This window comes from Labrus bergylta, chromosome 19 (assembly GCF_963930695.1).
Source record: "Labrus bergylta chromosome 19, fLabBer1.1, whole genome shotgun sequence".
Classification (NCBI taxonomy): Eukaryota; Metazoa; Chordata; class Actinopteri; order Labriformes; family Labridae; genus Labrus; species Labrus bergylta.
In genome coordinates this window covers 1,451,683-1,479,036 of record NC_089213.1, presented here as the reverse complement: position 1 = coordinate 1,479,036, position 27,354 = coordinate 1,451,683, and the positions used below count along the sequence as shown (strand labels likewise).

The 27,354-nt window shown below is 42.7% G+C and overlaps 1 protein-coding gene across 4 annotated transcripts in view; it reads right to left on the bottom strand.

Annotated features, from left to right (window-relative positions):
* rxrba (retinoid x receptor, beta a) overlaps positions 1–16,085 on the bottom strand; it is a 23,488-nt gene extending 7,403 nt beyond the window's left edge. The window contains exons 1-10 of one of the 4 annotated variants that reach the window (XM_020657490.3): positions 15,938–16,085; positions 15,115–15,263; positions 11,697–11,932; positions 11,368–11,521; positions 10,439–10,618; positions 7,266–7,286; positions 5,265–5,428; positions 4,887–5,016; positions 3,937–4,069; positions 129–164 (exon numbers count right to left, since the gene is read on the bottom strand). In XM_020657490.3, coding sequence (XP_020513146.1) covers positions 129–164; positions 3,937–4,069; positions 4,887–5,016; positions 5,265–5,428; positions 7,266–7,286; positions 10,439–10,618; positions 11,368–11,521; positions 11,697–11,932; positions 15,115–15,130 — 1,070 coding nt within the window. In that variant the 5' untranslated portion in view covers positions 15,131–15,263; positions 15,938–16,085. The remainder of the gene's footprint in view (positions 1–128; positions 165–3,936; positions 4,070–4,886; positions 5,017–5,264; positions 5,429–7,265; positions 7,287–10,438; positions 10,619–11,367; positions 11,522–11,696; positions 11,933–15,114; positions 15,264–15,937) is intronic. The other 3 variants (XM_020657492.3, XM_020657491.3, XM_020657493.3) reach the window with 3 other exon arrangements.
* Positions 16,086–27,354: the final 11,269 nt, after the last annotated feature.

Sequence of the window (27,354 nt, the reverse complement as noted above, 5' to 3'; positions counted from 1 at the left end):
CGATTGGTCGGGGAAACTTAGTCAAAACGCAGTGAAAGCAGTGATCTGAAGCTGTGGTTCTGTGTTGGTGTCAGTGTTGACTGAAGAGGAGGGGTTTCAGAAAGGTGTTTGAGTAGTGGAGTAGTTACCTGTCAAATATGGCCCCAACCTCGGCATTGTGCGCCCTGTGTATTCAATCACAACGTGTTATTACAATGTCATTACACAGTCACATTGTTATTACAGAATAGTGTCTGAGCCCTTCAGCTGCACAGACACGGGTTGCAATCAATCATTCCACACGGTGAAACTCTGAGGGGTTCACAACTCTGCTTAAATATTTTGTACTGGATCATCCATAATGTTTGTGTCGGGATTTAAAGTTTTCTTTGTTTTGAATCTGGATCCGAACACTCTGACACTTCTGATAAAGATTTGATCCGTTTTCTGGCGATCAGCATTTCCACATGTTTTAAAGAAAGTAGGAAGGAGGTTGTGATAAATTATATCAAGCATATGCATAGCTGAAAAGAACTAGCGCACATGGAACTGTTCAGAACGTGGAAACTATTCTCTCTCTCTCATTTTAAAAGACGTTCATGAAAGTAATTTTAAAGTCCAACTGAAATCACATCGAAATGTACTTTGAAAGAAAAAGATTAACATTTTATTTTAAGACGGTCAGACTGAGGATTTGGTTCTTCTCCCGTCTGGTCGGAGGTTCAGGCTGCCCAGAGCTGAGACCAACAGAAACAAATGTTCCTATATTCCTCATGCTCTTGATCTTCTTTAAACGTTGACTGCACTTTTTCAAGCAGAAATAACAGCCGTCGTCCTAGTTGGACCGTTGGTGAGTGGTCGTCGCCCTAGTTTCTGTGGTGTGTCCGGCTCCGTTGCCAGCGCTCTGTCTTTTTTTTTACATTTTTTTTTCCTCATCAACACTTTGGCAGTCAGATAAAGTCTGTCACAGTCCGGTAAGACACGCCCTTTCAGTCGACCAAAGACGCAGTGTTTCCTTTTTCTCGTTCTCTTTATTAACAACACGATTAAGAACATTAAAGACGTCACATGATTTCAGCTGGACTTTAAACTGTGCCTAATGTGTGACAAATAAACTCTCAAAGTGCAAATTAAAACATTTAAGAAAACAAAACTAAAACTCTTTAACATTATTAACACTGACTGGATGGTTTCTTTGTCTCTCACATTAATAATTAAGTAAAAAAGGGACAAGGCGTGCTCAGCTTTTACAGAGAACACCTCTCATAGGTTGTCACACTTAAAAACACACCTACCTGCTAAGTGCACATCCTTTACAGTTTGTAATATACTAAGTTTTATGTTTTCTATTTTGCTTATTATGCTGTAAGAGGTTTAATTCCTCCGATATGTCGTTGTGTTTTCCTGCAGAAGATGTCGTCTTTGTTGCTTTGTTTCATAGTTTTATTAAAGGTTTCAGACTTTTGCACTTCAGGTCCAAAGTAAAAAAAAGTCTCCCTCAACTGATGCGTGACATTAATGATATTTTTGTTATTACAACCTCCTTGAAAAGATTTGATTCAGTTGCTGATGCGAAGCTGAAACAAAGCCTGCTGCTAGAGGAGAGCAGAGCCATGATGAGACAATTAAAAGGATCAGAAAGAAATCATGGAGCCCAGTTAGCGTGCCGTTACCCTGACGACATTTAGCAGCAAATTAACCCTTTATAACAATGTAATCACTGTGTAATTAACAGTTTGCATTGACATGTTGTGAAGCAGTTGGGGTTTTACTTAAATGTGTATTTTGTTTAGAGTTGAAACTACATTAAAGCAGTGATCATTTATAAATAAGCATGACATCCCATAATGACATAAACCAGCACAGCATGAAGCCGGATTCAACGCATTAACCAACTTTTGAGGCCTTCACTGTTGTGAGCATTTTGTGCGCTTATGTCCATGTGGCAATTACACCACCAAAGCCCTAGGTGGCAGCACAGCCTTCATGCAGCTTTGTTGAGCTTTTTAGGATTTTTTAAATGCTCCACAAGAAATTAGAGATGAAGCTGAGAAGTCAACACTCACTTATTCTAAAACAACTGCAAGGCGGGAAACATGCACGCAGAATTCACTTCAACACATAGAAAGGAAATCAGCATTTTACATTTGAGCTTTATGAAGAGCTGGCTTTAGCGTTTAGCATTCAAGCTAACATCAGGTTCAGTGTCCTCAGAAGTTTCAGAGCCACCAAAGGGACAAATGGCAGCCGTCTTTATCTGTCAATCAGAAATTTGGGTCGCCTTATCTCACTAAGGAGGTGGTGGTGGGTCCTGAGGCTGGACCAGTTGAGAACCACTGCTTTAGTCTTTCACCTGTCTGGCTCTCTCTCGCTCGCTGCCTGGGTGATCCGTATTAGTACAAATAATGTTCATCTGTTTTATATCCCTTATTTATCAATATGCATTGATCTATTATATTCCTGCAAACTGACACGTCCCACAGAAGGTCAAACTTTTTAATCACACGCTGAGTTTCCCACCCTGATAATAGATCATTACAGGCTCTCCCAGCTCTTGTGAGCAGGGGGAGGCAGCATCGGGCAAGAGGAGCGAGGGATGGGAAAAGCTCTTTGTCTCCATCCTATCTCTGGAGCTGATCCCAGCTGTCATTAAGCGAGAGGTGGGGTACATCCTGGACTCACCTCCAGTCAATCACAAGGCTGACAAACACAGAGAGATAATGTGAATGATGGTGAGTCATTAAGTAACCTGACGAGCATGTGATGGGACTGTTGGGAGGAAGCCAGAAAACATGGAGGGAGCCCACACGGGGAGTGGAACCAGTTACCTTCTTTGCTGTGAGGCAACCAGTGCACCACCACTGTGCAGCCTTGTTGGTCAATGTCTGTTTGCTTCAGCTGATTGGAGCCTCACGTCCACGCTTCTGACTTGTTGGCTTGAGTGAGTGTGGCTGTCGCGTTAGCGTTTGTGTCACTTTGTGTGTGATGTGAAACTTTCAGCTCGTGTGTTTTAAATTTAAGATCGGCAGAGTTCGGTCAACAGCTGGACGATCGGTGCACCTCTAATAAAATGTAAATGACCCTGAAACTAACAGAGTACACAAATCATAAAGTAGCTCAGAAAACACACAACGCACTTCTATATTTATATAACTTTACTTTACTTTTCTGTTGCAATAATAAATAAAATCAGTCAAAATGGGCGCCTTGGACACAGGTTTTGATATTTAAGTTTAAAACTCTGGTGTTGTGACGGCCCTGCTTTATTAGTTAGTATAGTTCACTAGCCAGCCACTGTTGTTATCAAAGCTGCAGTATGTGCTACGCTTCTGAGTGTGTGTGTCGGTGTGAGCATGCATGTCTATGGGTAAGCATTAGTCACCAGCCTCCGCAGCATGCGCTGTCACCCTACAGGCAGCGCTACAGAAGCAAAGTCTCTCAGCCAATCACAGCCAACACAGAACACAGCAGCTGTAGCCAGATTAAAGATGGAGATGCAGAATCCTAAATTCTTACCCAAGTCACTGATCAGACCTAACCTGCACAAGATGTGTTCCCTTCACATAAAAACAGTGACTAGAAAACCATCAGATTAAGAAATCCACGAGGATAAAGAGAGGACAATATTCCTTCTTTCTTAAGATTGTCTTTAGGACTAAGGTGGATTGAACAGGTGAATTTAGGAGGGGATGGTGGATTTGAAGCCAGTGTTTAAGGTCTGTATATTTTAGGCTAAGAGTATGTTGTCCTAATACTCGGAGGAAGCGGATTCTCATAAAGGACTACAAGATTAAATCTGAAAGGTTTCTGAAAAAGCCCCGTGCCCCCTTATTACTAAAACTCTCCACAGATCAGAGAATTTCTTACTACAGTGGGTCATCCCCAGTTTGTCTTCTAAATGTATGGGGGGGGTGTTTGTGTCAGGGATACTGTGGTTTAAATGCACCTGTGTATTACCTGTCAAAGATGGCTCCAACACCTGCACTGTGAGCGCTGTTCCTGTGGACGTGCAGGCCGGTGGCCAGTAAAATCCCGTCCTTCACCGAGATGGAGCGATGAGAGAACGATGCAATCAGGAGTTCATTCCAGCCTGTTGAAGAGTCAGAGTGTCATTACTTCTGCTAAATCAGGCTGGTGTCATAACCGAGCGTTTTAAAGAAAGCAGGTGTATACTGTAAAGTAAATAAAGCTTGAGGAGCGCTGGTTTGAAAAGACAACAAGAGAGCAGGGGAGGTGGGCAGAACCACTCTGCAGGTCGGATGCTTCATAACTATCAACTTGACCCCAGGCTAGGAGAGCTCGAGGACTGGACTCTGCTGAACACAATGGAAAGCATCACGCATTAAACTTTCTCATATCTAAAGCTGCGTTTATAAACATGCACTCCTGAACATTTCTAATAGAAAATGTCAGGACAGGTGGTCTCAGGAGGCAGGACATAGCACAAAAATGTAATATAACAAGATATCCAAGATGGTGGACAAAGAAGAGTCCTTTATATAAATGCACAATAAGTGGGAGTAGAAAAGAACAATACTTGGGGGTAGTAAAAAGTAGAAGCTGTTTTATCATGAGCACAAAGATCACACCGTTCCCATGATATAAACATCGCACAAAAAGTAAGGACATTTGTGTTTGGTAGATTATTTCTCTGTTGTAACAACGCTTCTTGGCAATAAATCTAATACCGATGGAAAGCCTTTTTATTTCCCTTTTCAAAGGTTCAACATTTGTAATAAACATGCACTTGTGGGATAAGCAGCAGAGCTGATGAGTATGTGGGTTGCGCCCATGAAAATACATCATCGACCTCACCTGCTCACTCATGACCATGGGGAACAATTTGTCAAATCTGCATTGACACAAGTAGGTTTTGTTGTGTTTGAATAAATCATAACAGAGTTTACCTGCACGTAGCAGGATGACCTGGTCATCCAGAGGCAGCTCTGAGAAGTGAGGAATCCTCTTTGCCCACTCCACCAGGGTGAAGAGCTGCTTGTCTGCTGCCTGACAGATGTTGGTGACCGGGTCATTGGGCTGGAGAAAAGAGATTTAGAGGATTATTAGTAATTATTTAAGACTCTAAAAGGTGTCACACAAACAGCCAGGGAACAAAGCTAGCTCACCCTGCAGTCATCAAACAAATAGAAGCTCAATTAAACATTTGAATACAGATCATTTATCAGCTTGTAATGATCCCATATGTTCAATATTTGCTCCTCAGGTAATAATAATTCATACAATAATAACACAATATTATACAAATCAACATGCGGCCTACTCACAGAGCTGCCGCCTGAACTGCCGTCAGCATGAAGCTCCGTCTTCTGCTCCACAGCCACCTCCGCCTCTAAAATCTTCTCCACCGGCATCTCCTCGTTCACCACACTGCTAGTCGACTCCACCTCGCCGTCCCGCTCCCTGTTCCTCTGTCTCTCTTCTTGAACGGCTGCAGGACAAGGGGTCGGGATGGACAGAAGGGAGCACAGAAGAAAACAATGAAGGACAAGAAAGAGGGAAGGAAGGGATGGAGAGAGGGAAGAGAAGAGAGGAGATCATGTAGGTGGGGAGGATGGGTGAGTGAAGGACAATGTGAAAGGGAAAAGGAGGAGGAAATGTGTGAGAGCAGGAGAAGAAGCAGGTTAGAGAATCGAAGAGTTTGGAGCGGCAGGCAGGCAGAAAACAGAAACATTTAGTAAAGCACAGACAAAGACAGAAGTGAAACAACAGAGGGATGAGAGGAGAGGTGTTAGTGCAGAAAGAATGGATCAAATGAGAGAAGTTTTTGTCAGATCATATTTGGGAAATGAAGAGGAGTTAGGGTAGACGGATCGGATGTCAAGCGGGTTGTCATACAGACGGAAAGAAGCAAAAAAGAAAAGGGAGAAGTAGTAAGACTCAATGAATATGAGAAACACAGGACGGCCAGTGAGAAGGGAAAGAGGCACAGACATGTACAATCCATCATCAAGTCAAATTCTTTCATCCGTCTTTCATTCATTTCAGGCTCACTACCTAAAGCAGATATAAAGATATAAATAACTGAATCAGTGACTCTCAGGACAGGATTTCATTTAAGTACAAACCAGACTGTTGGACGGCAAAAACTTGCTCAGACACTTCGATGTGTTTGTGCAACAGTTTGAGTTAAAACGTTACGCTACACGACTCGATGACTGTATCGAGTCGCTTAAATGTTTTTGACTTTCCGGTTTTGAAGAGTAGAAGTAAATCCTTATGGAACCGGATTAGATCCCCACACCTACATGTAACAAAGGAAGGAGATCTTATTTATTTATTGATTTATTGTTTTATTGTAAAGACTCTTTTTCATCTTAAATAATCGTATCAAAGTCCATCTAAAAGCACTTTAACTATGTTACCATGGCAGCAGGACGCGGTTATCTCGCGGTTCAGTGTGTGTGGCTTAGCGGCACTAACTCACACAGCAGCCTTCAGATATAAAGCAGCCAGTTCACCCGTCTCTGTGCTGTTTGATTCAACGTCTGAGGCTAACAGGACGAGGAATCTTCTGTATCGTACCACAGTTCCCCTCTTGTTTGTATCTCTTTTTTTTGTGTGTATGCACGAAAAAAGAGGACGGTGACAGTGACGGGGACGGTGATGGACAAAACTCAAAAGAGAAAATGCAAGAGTGACGGACGAAAGAAGCCAGACTAGAGGGAATATTAGACGGGCTTTTACACGTTGGAGAGATTCATGTTGTCTTCTATTTGATGATCAGCTGAACACTGTTAATTTAAGTGTCAAAGCAAAGATTAGAGGTTTCCTCAAACTTAAATCTTACAGTAGCATCGACTTCTTTATAAACCAAAACGTGCTTTAAATCTAATCGATGACATCATTGGTCAATGTGTCTCATGAAGAAGTTGTATAGTGGCCACATGCTGTCTAAGTGTTCTACAAAAAGTGACCAGTTAGGAGGCTAAGTGTAGCTTGAAGAATCTGTGAGAAAAACTACTTTACATCAAAGTTCCTCACACATGGAAACGACTGAACAGGAGAAGAACTGGTCTGTGGCTCACTGTGAACGGACTTTGCGATCATTTAAGGAGAAGTGTGCATATCCAGCAGACTTTGTTTGGATATATGAACACTATACAAAAATGAGAAGTTGCTTCAAGTCTGGCACTGATTCGACCTCTGAGCGCTGGCAACAAGCTGTGGAAAAACGCTTTAAACAAGCTCCTTCTCTTTAGATATGCAATGCTCGCTCACTCAAACAGGCACAGACGCACACACCCCTCCCTCCCTCTTCTCCTTACATCTGACGTTCATCTCGGCCACTACAGAGGGAGGGAGGGGGGAGAGAGAGAACGAGAGGAAACAAAAAAGAGGAAGAGAGGGGAAAGGGGGTTAGTGTTTACAAGGCTGAACCCACCCCCATCTCCCTCTCCACCACTCTGTTCTCGTTCTTTCTGTCCTCTATCATCTCTGACCCTACAACACGCTGCTGCAGCTACTGGACATAATGATTCTGTATCTCATTGAGGTGCTTTGGAAGAATCTTTGATGGCTCTTTCATCTGTGTAACATTCATTTATCTATCGCTGCAGTGATCAGTGAAGTAACAACAGTGACCATCTAAACATCCTGTCAATCATGAAAGAGGCGGGAACCAAATATGATAAAAGCAGAATCTTTATGTGCAAGAGAACTCAACTCTTAAACCTATAATGAGGATTATCACCTGCATGCAAGAGAAGCTTTAAATTGATCTAAAATAAGACATAAGCTGCTTCTTATAAAGGGGAGGTAGTTGGTAAATGTCTGTTTCCTCTTGAGTATGAAGAACTTGGATTTTAACATAAAACTTAATCTACTCAATTACTGTCACTAATGCATTGGTTCCCAACCTGGGGTCCTGGCCCTGAGAGGGGGCGCGAGGCTCGGCCTGCTCAGGAGTTGGTGACATTAATTTGTTCCAGAATTGACTCAAATAATGATAACAAACTTATTGGGTAATTATTCAAATTTCTGTACATAAAACTGAAATCAACTGAAATTGAGTCTAATTTTTGACAGCGATGTATCACCTTCTTTGTGTGTGGGGGGGGGGTCCTGGGTGGTGGGGCGCTGCTTTCTTTAAGCTGGCTACGCATTAGACGATTTTGGGCCAGATTCCCCGCCCCCCCACAAATGATTGGGGGCGAGTCACAACCGATTATTGGTTTAATTAATTAATCCTTCAGTGTGTGGTGTCAATATGATAATTTGACTGCTCCAGATAAATCCTGTAAATATGACTCCAGATCAACCGCCTCCGATCAACGGGATGTTGCGTACATTAATAGCTCGCCTCCAGCTCGTGCTGCAAATTGTATAAAGTAGCATCTTTACTTTCTGCTCAGTCAGGATTTCACCCACATTGTTTTTTCCTGCACAACAGAACTGACAACAGAACGGCCAGCTGACGACATTCATCGTTGTCTGAATGAATGTTGTTTTTCTTCTGGAGTTACGTTTGAGATCGTCTGGTGTTGGAGTTTGGAGGATTATAATGTTCAAAATTGTCCTCATGTCTGAAGGAATTTTAAAAAGAAATCTGTTAAGATATTAAAATAGTCTAGTGTGTAGCCAGCTTTAGTCAGAAGAAGGAAAAAGGTTGGGAACCACTGCCATCGTGTAACAATGATATATTATGAACTTATGCAGACGTACACTCAGGAAATTCTTTGACAAGGGTAGTCATTTTAAAGTTTGATGGTACATCTAAAATCTGCTTAAAGTTGAGCTTCATAGGCTTTATTTACCAGTTTCTCATTACCACATTAAGAACTAAACACCTCTCGACTATTAGTAAACAAGAAGTGTGTCTGAAGATAGTGTTAAAGCTCCTCAGAGTTTCCCACTGTTTGTGATTCTACTGAATCATTGTGACATAATGAAGATTTCTGAGACTGAGCAGTCACAGTGAAATCACTAAATGTGATAGGAATCATTATTAAGTTAATCACAAGTGACTGGAGTCTGATCTACAAAACACTGTGAGCAACATGTATGTACAGCGTGTTTCATTCAGAGGACTCTTAAAGAGGTGTCATCTGTTTAAAGGTCATAGGTCAGTGGGCTCAAACACAATACACCACTGTGAGAGAAAGTAAATACTAAGTTCAATCATATCCTCACTGATGACTGCAGCAAGAGAAGGAGCCTAAAGGTGTTTTTTGTTTTGTTCCCTAACTTTAAGGTGATAATGTTGAAAGCTTTGGGAGAGGAAACTAAATTGCTTCAAGTCTAAATCAAAAGTCTTTTTTTATTTTTATGCTGCAAGGCTTTCTGTCCGCCAAATACTTCAAAATAATGACATTCTTCTTTGTGCATTCAAAGCTCAAATTGTGTGTGAAAAGGTTTCTCTGACAGTTTCCACAGGACGCGTGTGCGCAGGATTCCGTCTCCGCGGCGTGCGCCCTACCTCACTGGGTCTGTTTGTAAGTGAAAGCACAGCGGAGAGCAGCCATAAGCAGCTGTGAAACTTCTCTCTGAGCTGATCTTCAGGGTCTGCCTCTAACGGAGATTGCAGTATTCCTAAACGTGGCTCCGCTTTCGCACAATCTGGTTTTTCTTTTAAAACCTACGCACAAACTTTGCACAAACTTCTGCACTTTCACCCGGGAAGTCAAAAAATGGATTTTAAGGAACCAGTCTTGTCAGCATTAATGTGTCATCTCGACAACCTTTTAGATCTCTCAGGGAAACTTGTACATAATGTTTTAATATCTGTAAATTGTTCTATGTCTTTCTTCTCTTGATTTGTATTTTGCTGTTGCCATCATCTGCCCAGGGACAACAGATGGAAATTAGCTAGCTCGCTAAATCTGGTACAAAGCATCTCTTCTGAGACTAATGGTTTTTTTTGTACACTGTCCCTGATTCAAATAAACAATTAAACTAAACTCTCGCATTCCCTACGATCACAGGAGAACTACAAGATCACGCGGGAATAAAGAGAACAAAGTGTAAACACCAGGTTCCTTTGTATTTCTGAGGATGATTTGTTTTTAATTGGTGCCTGTTTTGATGTCATGTTGATAAAGTGAAGGAATATACGATCAGGAAGTCTGCATATTCTGTTTTATTTTGAAATTTCCTGGATGCTCTGTGCGTTCCCTTGTCTGACTTCCTGTCTGGGTCAATCTGCTCTGTTCAGCTAGACGCATGCTTGCAGCTCTGTCGAAGAGAGACTTGGGGTATACTCTTAGTGGAGTGCTGCAGCATAAACGCGCCGGAGACCGACCACAGCCTGGTAGTGGAAACACGAGCGTCGACAACAGAGGGCGTGATCAGCTCCTGAGGGCGCCGCGCGGACAGACCTCAGCGCACGCGGATCCTGTGGAAACTGCCTGTTACTGTTATTTTTTTGGGGGGGTCGTGTGCAGAAGGGGCTGAGAAGCAGCCGGCTACAAGCTGTGCTGAAGTGCGCCTCCTCCTTGCTCACCTTCTCTCTTCATGCCCATGGCCAGGCACTTCTGGTAGCGGCAGTACTGGCAGCGGTTCCTCTGCCTCTTATCCACCATGCAGTCTTTATTGTCCCGACACGTGTAGGTCAGGTCTTTGCGTACTGTCCGCTTGAAGAAGCCTTTGCAGCCCTCGCAGCTGTAGACGCCGTAGTGCTTACCTGGAAGGTGTGAGAAGAAGGGGAAAGAGCAGATCAGGATCAGAATCAGAATCAGAATCAGAATCTGGGTTTATTGCCAACTACATTTACACATACAAGGAATTTGACTTGGTGTATTGGTGCTAAACAATTAACAAGGAAATAAAGCAGAACTAGAAACAACTTCAATAATACAGAATAAGAAGCTATTACAATATATAAAATAGAATTTAAAAATGTTAAATATAAAAAATAAAAAACACAAAATGTACAAAATGTACAAAAGGTGCAATGTAGGAGCTGTGCAGTGGACTATGAGGAGGAAAAAAAATAATAATAATAAAAAATGATCTAAGACAAGAGAGGAAGATCATTCTGTTTTAGGCTGAAAATGTAGAGGTTCTCAAAATCAAAAGCAAGTAAGTCACACTTTCACAAAACTTCCTGAAATTTTCAGACTCTATCCAGAGTTTTCTCCGCCAGGCCCCAAGTAACTTTCAACGTGAAGTCAGGGTGAGCAGATCTGAGACCGCAGCAAGAAATGTTCATGAAAAGTCAAGATGGGGGAGTGAAAGGGAGTGATGATGTTTATATCCTGCGACTGGCGCACGACAACAGTAGTATTCACCACTACGTTCTTCATCACTGTTTTTGTGAATGTGTTTGTGAACGTAGCATTGACATACAGATAGAGTCTGCCTGAAATGTTCTAGAGATGTTCAGGAGTGCACATGAAGAGAAAAGCGATCGTATTGAGTGTGTGTAGTCACCAGAGGATCGGTCTCCACAGATGGCACAAAGGCGTTTCTGAGAGAGCATCGGCCCTGGACTGTGGGCCGACAGCTGCTTCAGGCCCAGCGGAGGTTTCACATCGTCAGAGCTGCTCACAGCGTGGAGCCCCGACATGGACACTGTGGAGTTAATCTGAAAGAAGCACAGAAGAGAAGGGCATGACAACATTTCTTTAAGGGAGCACTCACACTACGCCCAGTTGTCCTGTACCGTGCTGAAGCACGATTGTAGAAGTTATCAAAGCTGCCTCAGAGGTGGTAAAAAGAAACCTTGAAGAAATCCCTGAAGCACAACAGTGGTTCCTCACCTGCGGGCTGCTGATCGGGCCGTACCCCACTGATGGCGTGCCAGGTAAGCATGGCGAGCCCAGCGAGGAGCTGATGACAGAGAAGGGGGAGCCGATGCTGCTGATGGGACTGTTGACTCCTGAGGTGCTGATGGGAGGCAGGGAGGTCATGGAAGCTGCGGCTGAGGACGCCAGGGGGGGCGAGCGTTGGCCCGACGGCGGGGACGACACAGAGGAGCTGTCGGGGCTGCGAGAATCTGAGAGTTTGCAAACACAAAGATCCTGATTGAATTATCAAAAGTAACTACATTGTTGTGTTAAATACTTGATTCTAACTGGCCAAGAAATGATCTAATAACTAAGAAAAGCAGACGGTAACCACAAACTCTGCAGACTGTTAACATATCAATCTGGATGAAAATATCAAATTTGATCGGTTTACTGTGGTAAAAAAAAAAGAGAGAAAGGAGACAATAACAACAGAGAGAAGAGGTTAAAGACACAAAAACTGAACGCTCTAACAGACTGAGAATGGCACATGACAGAAGGTGGTATGAGATGTTTAAAGACTGCTGAATGGAAAAGAGAACGTCAACAGACTCCAACATGACGATGCAGAAACACTCAATCAGGTGCTGACCGGTTCATGACGATCTGTTCACATCGTCTCACTTCACCATCAGTGCAAATGTTCAGTTTAACGTGAGTAATGAAAGCTAGTTCAGCTCCTTTCAAAGAGGCTGCAGAGTTAATCGTCTCCATGGACGCAGCTTTAGCAGCAGTTGTGAACAGACGATTGATTTTCTAAGTTTGTATCTTTGTAATGAGCAACATTAGTAAAGTGAGCGGGTTGTTATAACTCCTTCAGGGTCCTGCTCTTCCTGTCCAGATTCCAACAACCTGCACACTGAACATTACCTCTGTCATTATCACAGGTAACAGCTGATGTGAAGCCAATAGACTCGTCCATCAGTACTCAGTTTAAGGAAGAATCACGCCCGCTTCCTTCCTATTCTTCAGTCTGCAGTCGGCTTCATTTTCTCTGCTTCAGGCTGTGTGCTTTGTTGTCATCCGAGCTAATCTATTTTTTCTTGCTTCAACTCACTGGAAAATAAAATCAACCGAGCACAGACTCACACACAACAGCTCCAGAGGCCTACAGAGACCATGTGAACATTTAAAGTCTAATCAGATCATCAAATGAAGGAAACCTTGATTCTAAACATGAGGACATTTATTCTTCACATCCTTTTATTTTAAGGTGTTTTTTTTCCTCAACAGACGACATCAGTATCTTACACAACTCCACCTCTCACATGTAATGTAAGTAATAATAAGGGGCAGCTGTGGCTCAGTGGAGTTGGTCGTCTCCTAGCTGGAAGGTCAGGGGTTCGATCCCCAGCTCCTGCAGCCACATGTCCGATGTGAATATATAGAAAAAATTAGTGTCAAGTGTCAGTTGTTAAGGTCCTAAATTTACCCCCCCCCCCCCCCCCTCTCTTATATTCCCTGTTAGGAGGAACTTTGAGCACTTTTATCATTTTCAGGATTATTTTAAATGTATAGTCCTCTTTATTTCTCGTTCTCTCTGATGTGTCATTTCATGTTACATTGTTTTTGTGTTTCTTAACGGAAGTCTTCATCTCGCTGGCTTTAAAACAAATCTACCAACCAGTACGATGAAAGTAACCTGAACACATGCTGATAGAGACTATTGTTACGGCTTTATGTTTCCCTGTTTGTCCCTTCTCTGTCCAGGTGAAGCTTCTGATGGCTCCACATGGTGCACCTGGCCTCAGTGAGTTCAGGATCAGAGAGGCTTCTGGAGAGGGGACTGCTGCGTGATGCCTCTCAGTCAGGGATTGTTTGTTGTTTTTGAGTTGGTCTTTGTTTAATCATGTAGTTCTTTGAGTCTTATTAAAATCACATCATTTAAACTTTGTTCAGGAGTCTTGTGTGATTTATTGGGTCTAGTTGTGGGAAGCTGTTAACCCCATAGGGCCTCCTTTAGGGTGGGGTGTGTCATTCCCCACTCACTCTGTACCTGATTTCCGACTCTATTCACTGTCCTGTCTCTACACTAAAGACATAAAAAGCCCAAAATAAATCCAGTTAATCTTGTATGTTTCATCATACCGGGCCAATAAAGCTGATTCTGATTTATGTAAACATGATATTTTTTGTATTTGTTGCTCAAATCAACATCAGTTTCCAAATGCAACCTTTGCTCGACATAGAAAGATAGATAGATTCATTGTTTATTTACAGTGGATCCCTAGATAGATCGATCGATCGACTTTATTGATCCCAAACTGGGAAATTGTGGCGTTACAGCAGAAGGTTAACAAAGCAAATAAAACAATACACTAATAAATACAAAGTAAATAAGCACTAAAAATATACAAATAAGAAAAAGAAGATATACATCCAGTCTTTAACTTAGCATTACTTCTTGTCTAAAATATGACAAATTAAATACAAAATGTTGTCAGTCCTGTCTGACTGAATGTAAACATACTCTGCTGGAGGTAAGATTTGTAAATGAGCAAAAACAGTGATGACAGTTGTAAATGTGCAAATGATACAAAATGCAGCAGCACGACTGGTCTTCAACCTTCCTAAAAGAGCACATGTTGCTCCGCTGTTCATCTCCTCACACCGGCTCCCAGTTACTGCTCGCATCAAATTTAAAACTCTGCTGCTCACTTACAAAACAGACACAGAAACGTCTCCTCCTTACTTTAACTCTCTGATCCAGGTCTACACTCCCTCCCCCCCACTACGCTCTGCCAATGAAAGGCGTCTGATCCAACCTTCACAACAGGGTCCTAAGACGCTGACTAGACTCTTCTCCTCTGTCGCCCCCTGGTGGTGGAATGAACTTCCAAACTCCATGTGATCTGCAGAGTCCCTCTGCACCTTTAAGAAAAAGCTAAAGAGCCAGCTCTTTCATGAATACCTACTAACTTAATGATGATGGTCTCCATATTATTGATGATGATGATGGTAATGACGATGGTTTTTGTTTGATAACGACGACTTATAAGATGGTTTCTATACTGATTAGAGCTCTCAAGAACTGCCCTCAATGTTGTGCTTTGCCTCTGGTCACTTCCTGTCAGCACCTGTGTGTCCAATCAGACTCAAAGCTGATCGTTTGCTCTTACTCACATTGTTCCCTTTTTTCTAGATCCTTGCTTGTGTTGTTCTTACTCTCTGATGTACGTCGCTTTGGATAAAAGAGTCTGCTAAGTGAATTGTAGTGTTGATACAGAGAGCTGTGTAATCAATAATAAACATGTTAAAGTTAAAGAGAGTAAACATGTTATCAGCTGAAACTATAATACTGACTGGATAATGAAGTGAACTTGTATGTGGGGATAATTTCCTTCATGTTGTTTAATTTCTGTTCACAACATCAGAGCACTTATCTCCTCACCTCTGCTGTCTTCCATGATGGTGGTTTGGAGGGGGGCGCAGGCTGGCAGTTACAAGCCGACGTGCGTCACTCTCAAGCGGCCCGCTGTCAAACTCTAGACCGCGGACTGAGGCCCGGGCCGGAGCTGTTTTGGGAGCCCAAAAACGGGTCTGAAATTCCAACACATGAACTTTGCATTAGATAAAAGATGACACGACAACAAAATGACACCCTCCTGTTAACAAAAACATGAGCTGTCTGTTTAATTTAAATGGATTTGATGCGTTTTTTTTGACATTTGACACATCAGCTGCTCACTGTCTGTCCTAAAGCATTACGCGTTAAAAACAACAATTTACTGCACAATTAAAAAGCTGTTTATTAATGCAAAACACTGATTACATTCTTTATATCCTACACAGTGTATAAAATGACCCACTAGTGTATTTACATGCAGCCTGATGGCAACAACCCACCGTTCAGAGAAGCTAACAGTTAGCCACAGTTAGCTTCTAAACGAGCTAACCTTTCAGACCTGGCTAGGTGGCTAAGTAAATTTCCTTTCTAGATTATTGATGTTTTAAACAGCGAAATTAATTAGAATGACCCCCCTTCATTAAAATCCTGATATAATCGGAGTCTGGTCGTTTAAACAGGCTGCAGCTAAACACATGTAGCCACCTAGCCTAGCCTAGCATGCGAGCTAGTTAGGCTAAACGCGTAGCATGAGAGGTTGAACATCTGTTTGGTTCACGCGGCTCCACATCTGTCTGATTGTCGTATTCATGAACTAACTGGACGTTTTAAGTTTAGATTTAGATGAAGATAAAGAAGAGTTACTGACGGTTTAGCGGCACAGCTTCCTCACATGAAAGATGTGGCGACTAGGCCCCGTGTGTGTGTGTGTGTGTGTGTGTGTGTGTGTGTGTGTGTGTGTGTGTGTGTGTGTGTGTGTGTGTGTGTGTGTGTGTGTGTCTCGTAGTCAGCCCTCCCTCCCCCTGCAAGGATGAAAACATGATGATGGAGGATTTGGCTTAGTACTCTGTTACATCTGAACACTGGGCTCATAATGAGTGCAGGAGAAGGTGTGTGTGTGTGTGTGTGTGTGTGTGTGTGTGTGTGTGTGTGTGTGTGTGTGTGTGTGTGTGTGTGTGTGTGTGTGTGTGTGTGTGTGTGTGTGTGTGTGTGTGTGTGTGTGTGTGTGTCTCGTAGTCAGCCCTCCCTCCCCCTGCAAGGATGAAAACATGATGATGGAGGATTTGGCTTAGTACTCTGTTACATCTGAACACTGGGCTCATAATGAGTGCAGGAGAAGGTGTGTGTGTGTGTGTGTGTGTGTGTGTGTGTGTGTGTGTGTGTGTGTGTGTGTGTGTGTGTGTGTGTGTGTGTGTGTGTGTGTGTGTGTGTTCAGGTTGAGCCTCAGGTGAGTGAGGCAGACACATCCAGTGCAGGAGGTCAAGAGGTCAAGACGAGTTCAGCTCAGTGTGTCAGTGAGAGGTTACTGTCGGTTAGACTGCAGACACACTGATCTCCTCAGCTTCTGCTTTTTGCTGTACATATATAAACAAAACAACTTCAGATGGTCAACACTTTTATTTTTTATATTCAGGTCTAATAATTACAGGGTTTTTTTTCTTCAACTGTTTTTAGGTTCTTGTTTAAATGTCACATATATTTTTATCCCTGCACAGGTTATGTACATTTCTTGTATAAGTCTATTTTTAATTGCACAGTTTAAGTTTGATTCATCTAGAGGTATTCTTTAAATCTTTTTCTCGGGTTAATATATATGTATGGGGGGGGGGGGGGCGTCGGTTTTGTGGTTTAATTTGTAACAAATGTTTCATGTCATGTCTTTGTAACCTGCTGCTGGATGCTTTGAATTTCCCTCAGGATCAATAAAGTATCTCTCTTTCAGATCAATAATGCAGATATGTCTGAGGTGGAAGGAGCGGCAGACATTTCTGATTTCTAGAAGAAGAACTTCTAAAGGTAGGAGATTATTTCTTCTCATAGGCAATGACACCAAACAAAGTAACACATGGGATTTAGAATTTATTGGTTAGATGTTCTATAGTGCAATTATATAAAATACTGATGTGCAGCTGCATTATATAATAATTTTATTTTTTATTTTTTATTTTTTATTTTTTATTTTTTATTTTATTTTATTTTATTTTATTTTTTAAATTATTTTATTTTATTTTTTAAATCTATTTTTTAGTACCTTAAGTACATTTAGTACATTCTTAATTTTTATTTTTATATTTAAATTGTACTGTGTTCACTTTTTGTCTGCAATCTTTGCTCTTTACTGCTGTAACACTGTAAATTTCCCCGTTGTGGGATAAATAAAGGATTGTCTTATCTTATCTTATCTCTTATCTAATAATAAATTTATTTGGTAGCGCATCTTTCACAGAGCGATGTCACCAAAACGGTAATAACAACTATACAAATCATAAAAGATGAACAAAGAACACAGAAAAACAACATGTGTACAAAATTGTATCACATAATATTGTGTGGCTGCAGGAGCAATGTGTCTTGCCAAAGGACACATCGGACATGTGGTTGAAGGAGCTGGGGATCGAACCCCCGACCATCCAGTTAGAAGACTACCGAATCTACCACTTGAGCAGCAGCCGCTCAGTTTGAAGAGTCGGTCGTCTCTCAACTGGAAAGTCAGGGATCGATCCCCAGCTCCTACAGTTTGTGTTTTATCAGGACTTCAGTTAATAAGTGCAAATCTCATTTTGTGTTCTTCAGAGCAGACAAAGCCTTGCGCCCCGCCTGAAATCTTTGGCGCCCCCACCAGGGGGCCCCGGACCCCAGGTTGGGGACCAATTGTTGGCCCCTACTTCTTTTAAAAGATACCAACTGTAAAAACATTTTATAAACAATTATTGGCATCTTTCATGATGTTTTGCAAATTCAACACATGATAATTAAAGTTGTGAAAATACAATTCATCATTTTGCAACAAGAACTTTCTTATAAATAGTTTTTAAAAACATATCCCCCCCCCCAAACTAAAACCAAACGTGAAAAAATAACAGTTCATGGTCAGTGTCTTTGTCACCGCCATTTTGGATTTAAATACAAATGATTTGTTTCTATTTGAATGTTGGCGTGAAGTCACATGACCTGAGTATTTGACCCAACCCTCCTTTCAGTGCTGCTCTTGATATAAAGTGCACCCACTTACTGCCCCTCCACCCACAGCGTGTCAAACATCTGCACCCCATACCCCCCCCCCCTCCCCCACCCAACACAGAGGGTTATGACACAGCATGGATTCAGGTGTTTCACTAATCAATTGCCCAAGATAGAATCAAAGGAAAAAACAGAAAAAGTGGATTAGAAAGTTTATTTTTTCATCTTTTTAATAGTTCAAATATCAACAATGTAGACATGAAGACATTCAGTACAAACATTAATACCAACAAGAGACATGCAAACTTTAGTAAACACGTCAGGATTTCATTTTCATTTCCTCTATTTCTTCTCTTTAGTGTCGATTTTTATAGATGCACATTTGTTTTGGATATAAACATATGGCTCTGTTGTTCTGTATTTGAGTCAATAAATCATGACCTATTAAGCATCAGTATAAAACTTCACCTGTGTGTTCCCTTTTCCCTTTTTCTTTACCGAAGTGATTGAAAATGTTGAACGTAGATTCATATCTTAGAAAGTGTTACAAATCAGCTTTAGTCCGTTTTTATATAAGACAGTGGAGAGGAGTTTGTTTCTTCTCTGGTGATGCCACTGCACGACAATCATCTAAGTTATTTATTTATTTATGACATGCAGACAACATTTTAAGATATAATACGATACGATATGATAAGAGAGGATAGGATAAGATATGGTAAGGTAAGATGCTATAAGTTAAATTATGACACGATAATCTGAATTGATCGCCCACCTTAACCTGTTATAAGAGCTCAAAAAGGCATGCAAAAAAAAAAACAGATAGACGGTAATAGAAAATTAATATAAACCCTGATTTAAAGAAGATAACAGGGGCAATATTAATAATGATGATAGGAAGAAAGTAAAGTAATATAACTAGAGATTTACAATAATTACACCTTGTGTTGTCTTTGCATTTCTGCATTTTACAAAAGTTCAGGTCGATATTGAAAAAAGAAAAATCAATACTTACCAAAATCAAACAATAAGAACATAAACAGCTAAAAAAAACTGAAGCTCAAAGTCAACATTTCAGCCTCCTCTTCAGTCTAAGTCCTGTGCTGGTAAACATAAACCATGCAGAACATGAAAGCGTCCACACATGTTGAACCTGCTTTGCATGTGTGCCTGCGTGTGTCTGACTCTGCGTGTGTGTGAGTGCTGCGTGAGGGATTAGCCTCGGTGTGTGTCCACCAGTGATTAGCCTGGTCAGTGGGCCTGTTGTGCATTCACTCAGGTCATTAGCATATTAATGCAGCCCCTCTCTTGATCTCTCTCCCCCCTCCTACCCCCCCCCCCTCTCTCCCTCTTTCTCTTTACGTATTTCCCAGATCACGTTGTTGCTTCCTGCAGCTTCCGTCTATAAATATCACCAATTTACGCTGCTCTTGCTGTGAAGAAGCAGCGGACTACTTCGAGGTGCTTGGATATCCTCCTCCCCCCCCCCCGTCAGATCTTCACCTTCTCCGTCTCACTCCCTCTCCCAGCGCCTCATTCAAATCCTTCACTTTCTCTCATTTTCCCTTTTCTTTCTCCAAGTCTGGCCCCCTGAACTTTGTCAAACACAGGGAAAAAATTCAGAGGAGCAAACACACACACACACACACACACACACACACCTCCCTCCTCTCATTCACTCTCCCTTTCTGTCACTCTCACCCCTTCCAGCACAGATTGAGGCTGAGACCCCGCTCTAGACGCTGGTTCTGAAGTGCGAACCGGACACATTCAACTGTACTTAACGTGGTGAGAGCCATTCATCTCTTTCTGCTCCACAGACGGGCTCTAACCCCCTCCTCCACAACGGGACGCCCCTGATCTGCAGAGCCTGCATGGTCTTGTGTGAGCGTGAGACTTTGCACCTGTGCAGGAGAAAGGTGCAAAAAAGTCAAACATAATCAGCATTGATGATCATATTTTTTCTTCCTGAAAGTTCTAACGCATCATTTAGTAAAATACATTTTGGGTTAAGAAAAAATGATGTTATTGTAAAATACTGTATTTAAAATGTTCCATTTAAATAACTGAATTCCTCCTCCTTCTTATTTGCTGCTGTCACTTAAACTCTTAATGATGTACCGGCCTTCTATGCCATGACTGATCCACTGCACACCTGAAGTTTGACACCTTGCTGTGATTTTCCAAATCTTTACAGGAAAAACTTGAAACGTCTCTGATTTTGTTTGAGGGAAAAAAGTTGAGCTAACCTCGACAAAAAGTCAAGAGAGACTCCAGCAGGCTTTACATTTACATAAACACACACTCTGTCTTTAATATCCCCCTCTCACTTTCCCTCTCCATGTTTGTCTTTTTCAGGGTCTCTCGCTCCTCCATGCACCAAGGTGCAGAGTGGTCAGTCCATCGCTGATTTTTAGAGGTCAGGGGCGTGATGTCCATCCACAACTCCTGGTTTCACAAAGGCAGAGGCAAGAATTGCGTTTGGACAATCAGCTCCGGACCTCCACTGTTCTCTTTCTCTTTGGTAAGTTCACACATTCACTCACACACACACACTTAGATGGCTTGGTGTGCTCGCTGGTGACTGAAGGTTGCAGAAGTCGATTCAGAGAGTGAACGCTGCGTTTCCATCCAAATAGCACTTCCTCCTTTTGCTCGGTGTGATAAAAGCGTTTGACCCCCAGCTCGCCTCGGGGTCAACTCGTACGGATGGACGAGAAGGAAAAGGATGGTCACATCGGAGTGGAGGATTGAGCGGGAAGGCGAGGAGAAAAGAGAGAGAGGGAGAAAGCTCTAACTCATGCTCGTCCTCTGTGTGGGTGACACCATGATGAACGAAGGGGTCACCACCCGGGGGCAGGCCCGTCCAAAAGGAGCCAGCGATGTGACCCTGTACAAAAGAAGAAGTGGGTCCCCCCCCAACGGTCACACTGATCAAAGAAGACAAAAGCCTGAGATGATAACTCAGCGCAGCAGTAGAGCGCATTATTATGAGACCAATGAGCAGCAGCAGCAGCACTGGTAGTAAATTTAAGTGAGGTGGAGGCAGGAGGGCGGAGGGGGCTGAAAAAAAAAAAAAAGTAAAGCTCTGACTCGCCCTAATCTGATTTGCCGTGCACAACTTTTTTTTTTTATCTTTATCTGGTTCGCTCCGTGAGGTGTTTTCTCTTTCTGTGGGAGCCCGTCTTTATCCAAATGATGTGGTCTTTGGTGAGGCCGGGCCTATTCATGGGAACCCCATGTGCTGTGTGCCCACCATTGAGGTGCAGAGCAGCATGGCCACAAAGGATGGCAGCGTTTCACAGAGTCCTTACAGTGAGAGTCTCTGTGCAGAGCAGAGTTTACACCACAGAGACAATCAACTTACAAACCACAAAGTTTAAAAAAGAAAAAGTGTTTCCTGAAAGATGTTTCATTCTATTAATGATTTAACCATGATGAGACTTTCTTCATTTACTCTAAAGAACACAGAAGGACTTTTAGTGATACATGTCAATAAGACATGATAGTTGAAAGCAGTGATATTTAACCCTTTGCTTCCTGTGCTTAATACACAAAGCAGTTATTTTTCTTATTATCTATTAAAAACTAAGAAATAAATGATCCTGACAAAAATCCAAAAACTTCTCTGTGAAGGTCTCAAAGAGGCCTCGAGGCCTGAACTCATCTGGTTTACACTTCTCTGCTACCACACAGTGTACAAGGCCCCACAGAGAGTCTTCCTGCTTTAAAAGTGAAAAAGTTGTAATGTCAACATTAAAATCAATTAGAAAAGTAAAAAATAAATAAATAAAAAGAAGACAAAAGCTCAGCAGTGCTCAGGATTTGGACCCTTTGGGGCCTAAAATCTGGATCAAGAACATTTGCAGAAAGTGTGAGATAAAGTCGCTCTCAGCCTCAGAGGATTCATCCTTACATGTGCGACAGTCATCCTCGCCCTCCCACACTTCCTCCCTCAGTTCTGGGTCGAGTCTTTTTGCTGCGTCGCTGTCGAGGTTCTGACCGCACTTGTCCTACTTCTCCATCTTTCACTCTCTCCGCCCCAGCCCTCCGCTGATTCTGCGTCCTTCTCCCTCTCCTTCTTCAACCCTTTCTGTCCGGCCCTCCCTCCGCCGTCCTTTACATTGCCTTCGCCCTCTCTCTCTCTTTTAATATCCCCGCCCTCTCTCTCTCTCTCTCTCTCTCTCTCTCTCTCTCTCTCTCGCCCTCTTCCTCTCCTCATTTCATGCAGCGCTGGGGTTACCTAAGAGACTGGGCCTCAATGGAGAAAATCTCCTTTGGTACAATGAACTGGGCGAGAGGCAGAGGGGAGGAGGGGGAGGAGAGAAAAGAGGGAGGACGGGGTAGCACGAGGGGGGTGTTGGTAGCATGAGGAGGGGGGGGGGTTGAAACTAGAGGGAAAGATAGTGGGAGATGCATGAAGGGATGGAAGGGGGATACCAAAACCCAAAAATTGAATAAGTGGCTTCGCTTGTGTGATTTTGCCTCAATGGTCAGTATTTTGGCGGTTGTTTGAGCCCCCCTCCCCTCCTGATCTGCACCCCAGTCGGCTCAGGAGATCAGACTGAAGAATGCACACACACACACACACACACACACACACACACACACACACACACACACACACACACACACACACACACACATCTGAGAAAGTTCATGTAAAAGTTTTCATTAAAACACACCAAGATAAGGAATAAGTTTCACTTCCTGTTTTTTAGATTTGAGACTCAAGCTGCTGATGTTGTTTTTGTTTGTTTACTTGTTTGTTTTCTCTCTGCAGGGGAGCACAAGATGACACCCGGAGCTCCCCTTTTTACAAAGACAAGTGTGTTTCGACAGCTCTTCCTCTGCGCGGCGAGGACCCCATTCAGCACCAGTAATTACACTACACCCCTCTTTAATCTATTCTGAGAGGTGTTCCCCAAAACGAGAGGACAAAACACACAGCACCTCGTTTAGAGGTTAGTTACTGATTAGCACCAAACACTGTAGCAGTTCATTTTCCTGCTGCACCTTATTGAGCTCCTCTGCGATTGCTATTCACTTTGTCGTTAGCTAACCGATCCCCCGCTGCTCAGCTCGCTGTCTTTACAACCCCGGCCCCCCTTCCCCTCATCAGAGGATGTGAGGAAACAAAAGAGCTAATAAAAGAGGCAGAGAGATAATTACAACACGGCGGTGAAGTCAGCGCTCCTACGCCCAACAACCATAAATACCAGCAGTGTGAAACGGGATATGTGGGGTGACTTTGGGTGTCTTTTTTCTGTGCCAACAACAGGAACTTATTCTTATTCCCGTGTGTGTGTGTGTGTGTGTGTGTGTGTGTGTCCGTGTACATGCCAGGCTGAATCTGGTGATCTGTGTGGTAATGACTCTATCAGGGCCCTGACACCCAAAGGCTCCTGCTGAGGGAATACATCCAAGAGGATTGGGGTGTAAGAATGTGGCACAGGAGGTGTCAAAGTTGGTTTGGGGGCGCTGTGTGTGTGTGTGTGTGTGTGTGTGTGTGTGTGTGTGTGTGTGTGTGTGTGTGTGTGTGTGTGTGTGTGTGTGTGACAGGGAGGAGGAGGTGGGGAGCGAGGGGGTTCAGGGCAGATTGTCCATGGTGTGCTCACCCCTCTCGGGCGGGGCTGAATGAAGTTATTTCCAGGCCCCTGTCCATCTGTTACCGTGGCAGCAGCAGTGACCAAGGTGTTGCCATGGCGAGGTGGACACAAAAAGGCGTGGCGTGGGAACGGGTCCAGGGGTCAGGAGTGAGGGTCAGAGGGTCAGAGGGTCACAGGCAGCTGGACAGCACACAAGAGGAGGCCAGGGTGAGAAAAAGAAGGAGGGAAGGTTTTGCTCTTTCTTCTCCTGGAGGGGGGGGAGACGGCCGCAGAGTGGACGGAGCTGGACGTTAACATTGAACTGAGGCGGCGAGATGAAAACGTTGTGTGTGTGTGTGTGTGTGTGTGTGTGGGGGGGGGGGGGGGGGGGGTTGAGAAGGGCCGTGGGGTTCACAGAGTGGGGCCCCACATGGTTCAAGCTCTGGGAGTCTTGGGCCGCATTAGGTCTTCTACCTACTGGTGTCTAATGGTGCACAGCATTTGACAGCCAATTGACTCTGTTCAATGTAAATGTGAGTATTGAGAGGACAAGGAAGGCTGCGTGTGTGTGTGTGTGTGTGTGTGTGTGTGTGTGTGTGTGTGTGTGTGTGTGTGTGTGTGTGTGTGTGTGTGTGTGTGTGTGTGTGGCCGCAGCCTGCAGCCTGAGCCGGATAAGTGATACCCAGAGAAAACAAAAGGCCATTCTGCTTCATTTATTTAATCCTCCAAACGGCTCACAGACTAAAAGACAAACTGGAGGATGAAGGAAAATTAAAAGAATATTTTGCTTCAGATAAAAATGTTTTCAGTCTTCTAGCTTTTTATGTCTTTCATAATTTTTCTTGTTTTTTTTTACATTATTTTATAGATATCTTTTCTTAATCATATTCAGACCCAATAAAGTCCAATTAAATCGATGCATCACAGCAAATTAATGCATTACAGACTTTCAGCGTCACACTGTTCAAAGTGAATACATTTCACATGAATCTCTTTCCATCAAACTGATTCCTAATGACCACAGGTTTAGAGATAGAAAACATGGAGGCAAACTTTGTGAAGAGTTTAAATCCACGATCGACCTGTGTGAACAAAATGATACATGAAGATTTACAGACACAGCAGGAAGTCCCTGTGGTTAAGGGTCAAACAGTGGAGAGTGAACAAACCTCTACAAATATCTTAAAACATGTAAAGTTTGTCTTTGACAGTAAAAACTCCTCCTCCCACATCAGCAGAACTTGATGACTTTATTTCATGATGCTTTTATTAAATGTGTTTTATCTTTGTGTTTGGTGTCATGGTTTAGGAACAGGTCTCTTAAAAAACAGAAACTGTCTTGATCAGATTGTGAAAATGGGGCTGATTGGAGAGTGAATGATCGCCGCCTCGATTTTAAAAGACGACTCCCACACTTTTCTTAACAAAACATCTCTTAACCGTTTATAAAATGCTGCAGCCAGACTATGAACCAGGTCCTCCAAAAGGTCACACATCACTCCAATTCTGTTCTCTTCACTCTGGCTTCCCATCAATTTCAGAGCTCAATTCAAGATTGTTATTATGATTTTAAAGCGCTGCGTGGACACAGGACGACGTCACAGAACCTTTACGGCCTTACACTCCCAGCAGATCTCCTGGTGGTTCCACACTCCAGCCTGAAGGTCAAGGGAAGAGCAAGGTGGTGTGCAAACATTCTGCACCGTGCAGCAGTCACAGTATATAAACGTCTCTCCCCCCCTCCTATTGGCTCGAGCTGAATTCTCCTGATAATATCCTGCGTCGTTCTCACATCAGCTCACTCTGCTGCTGCTGCAGAATAAATACTCAGGAGTCTTTCAGGAGAAACTCCGGCTGAAGTCTGAGTGTAAAATGTGGCTGTTTGTGTTCACACATACATTTTACAACATGACCTAAAATTAAACACCTGACTGTAACTGTTTTATTTCATGTTAATTGTTGGCTAATCGTTGTAGTTATTCAGGCTTTTAATTATTTTTAGTTTATATATTTTAATGTTCTTATTGCTTTTATTGATTTCATTTTCCCGTGGTCGTCTTAACTCATTTTGTTTATCATTTATGTTTGTACTCTCTGCATCATTGTAAATGAGGGTCGCCCTCAGTGATCTCTCTGAGAACTTAAATAAAGGTTGATGATGATGATGATGCAGATACAGCTTCTCAGGCAGATATCAGGAGTTTTCTGTAAGTGTGAAAGCCCTTCATGTTGAATTAAAGTTGGTTTAAGACAGCATTTTAAATACACTAACAGCAATATCAAACATTTGGTGGAAACAATGATATTACTATACTGCTCAGCCTCAGAATCACGTTTATTCCTGAAATATGTTTACAAGGAATCTGACAGAAAAAAGATGTGAAAGACTCTTTCTGTCTTTATTAGGATCCCCATTAGCACCAGCATACGCCTTGGCTATACTCATCTGTCAATGACTTAAAACATAATAGAATAACATAAAACAAGCAATATAAAGACACAATATAGAGACAGGATATTTACAAAAGGTACAAAGAAGATTCACTAAATTATAAAGAAACTAAAGGAAACCTCAGTCTGAAGTTCTCAGCCTCCATCAGAGTTTAAACTCAGAAAGTGAAGATTTATTTAATGAACACATTCTATCTACAGCCTGTCTGAGATAACAGCATCATAAACTCTTTACATTTAAAAGTCTGACACGAGGTCTTAGCCTCAGAGAAGTTTGTGTTGAACTTGAGCAGCGGTGAAAGCCGGAGATTGAAACGTCCACCTGCGCCGTGACAAAGTGGACAAGACGGCCGACCTGGAGCCGCATCAGTGGATAAGACATTATGACAACGTGGATAAGACGTCGCTTACAATGCAATTACACACACATGAACACACACACATACGCAGAGTAAACACACAGGGCCCCCTCACACGTTGATGAGGGCAGAGCAGGATCCGTGCTCCTCCACAGCTCTCAGTAATAGGATTAGGAGAAGCCTCAGGACGACATGGCAGGACAAGTCCAACGCTCCGTTTGACACCTTTTGTCCTGCAGCCCCGAGACGCAGATCACAGCAACAAAAGCTTTTGAACATTGTGTTGTAGCTACAAATATACCCTGATGGGAGAACGCTGAGCTCCAAGTTCAAGACAGACGTTCTGACGACTCAATCAGTTTCTGTGAATCACAGAGCGGTGCAGAGGAATCTACTTTTTCTGCTGCTGGTTGATTCATGAAAAGTTGTCTTGTGACTTTAAAAACTGGAGGCAGATCAATAAAGTGATCTTTACCTAAAATGCCTTACAGAGGTGATATGTTTCACCACGCGCTTTAAGCAACGTTCATCTTGTTCTACAATTCACTTAGCAGACTCTTTTATCCAAAGAGACGTACATCAGAGAGTAAGAACAACACAAGCAAGGATCTAGAAAAAAAGGAACAATGTGAGTAAGAGCAAACGATCAGCTTTGAGTCTGATTGGACACACAGGTGCTGACAGGAAGTGACCAGAGGCAAAGCACA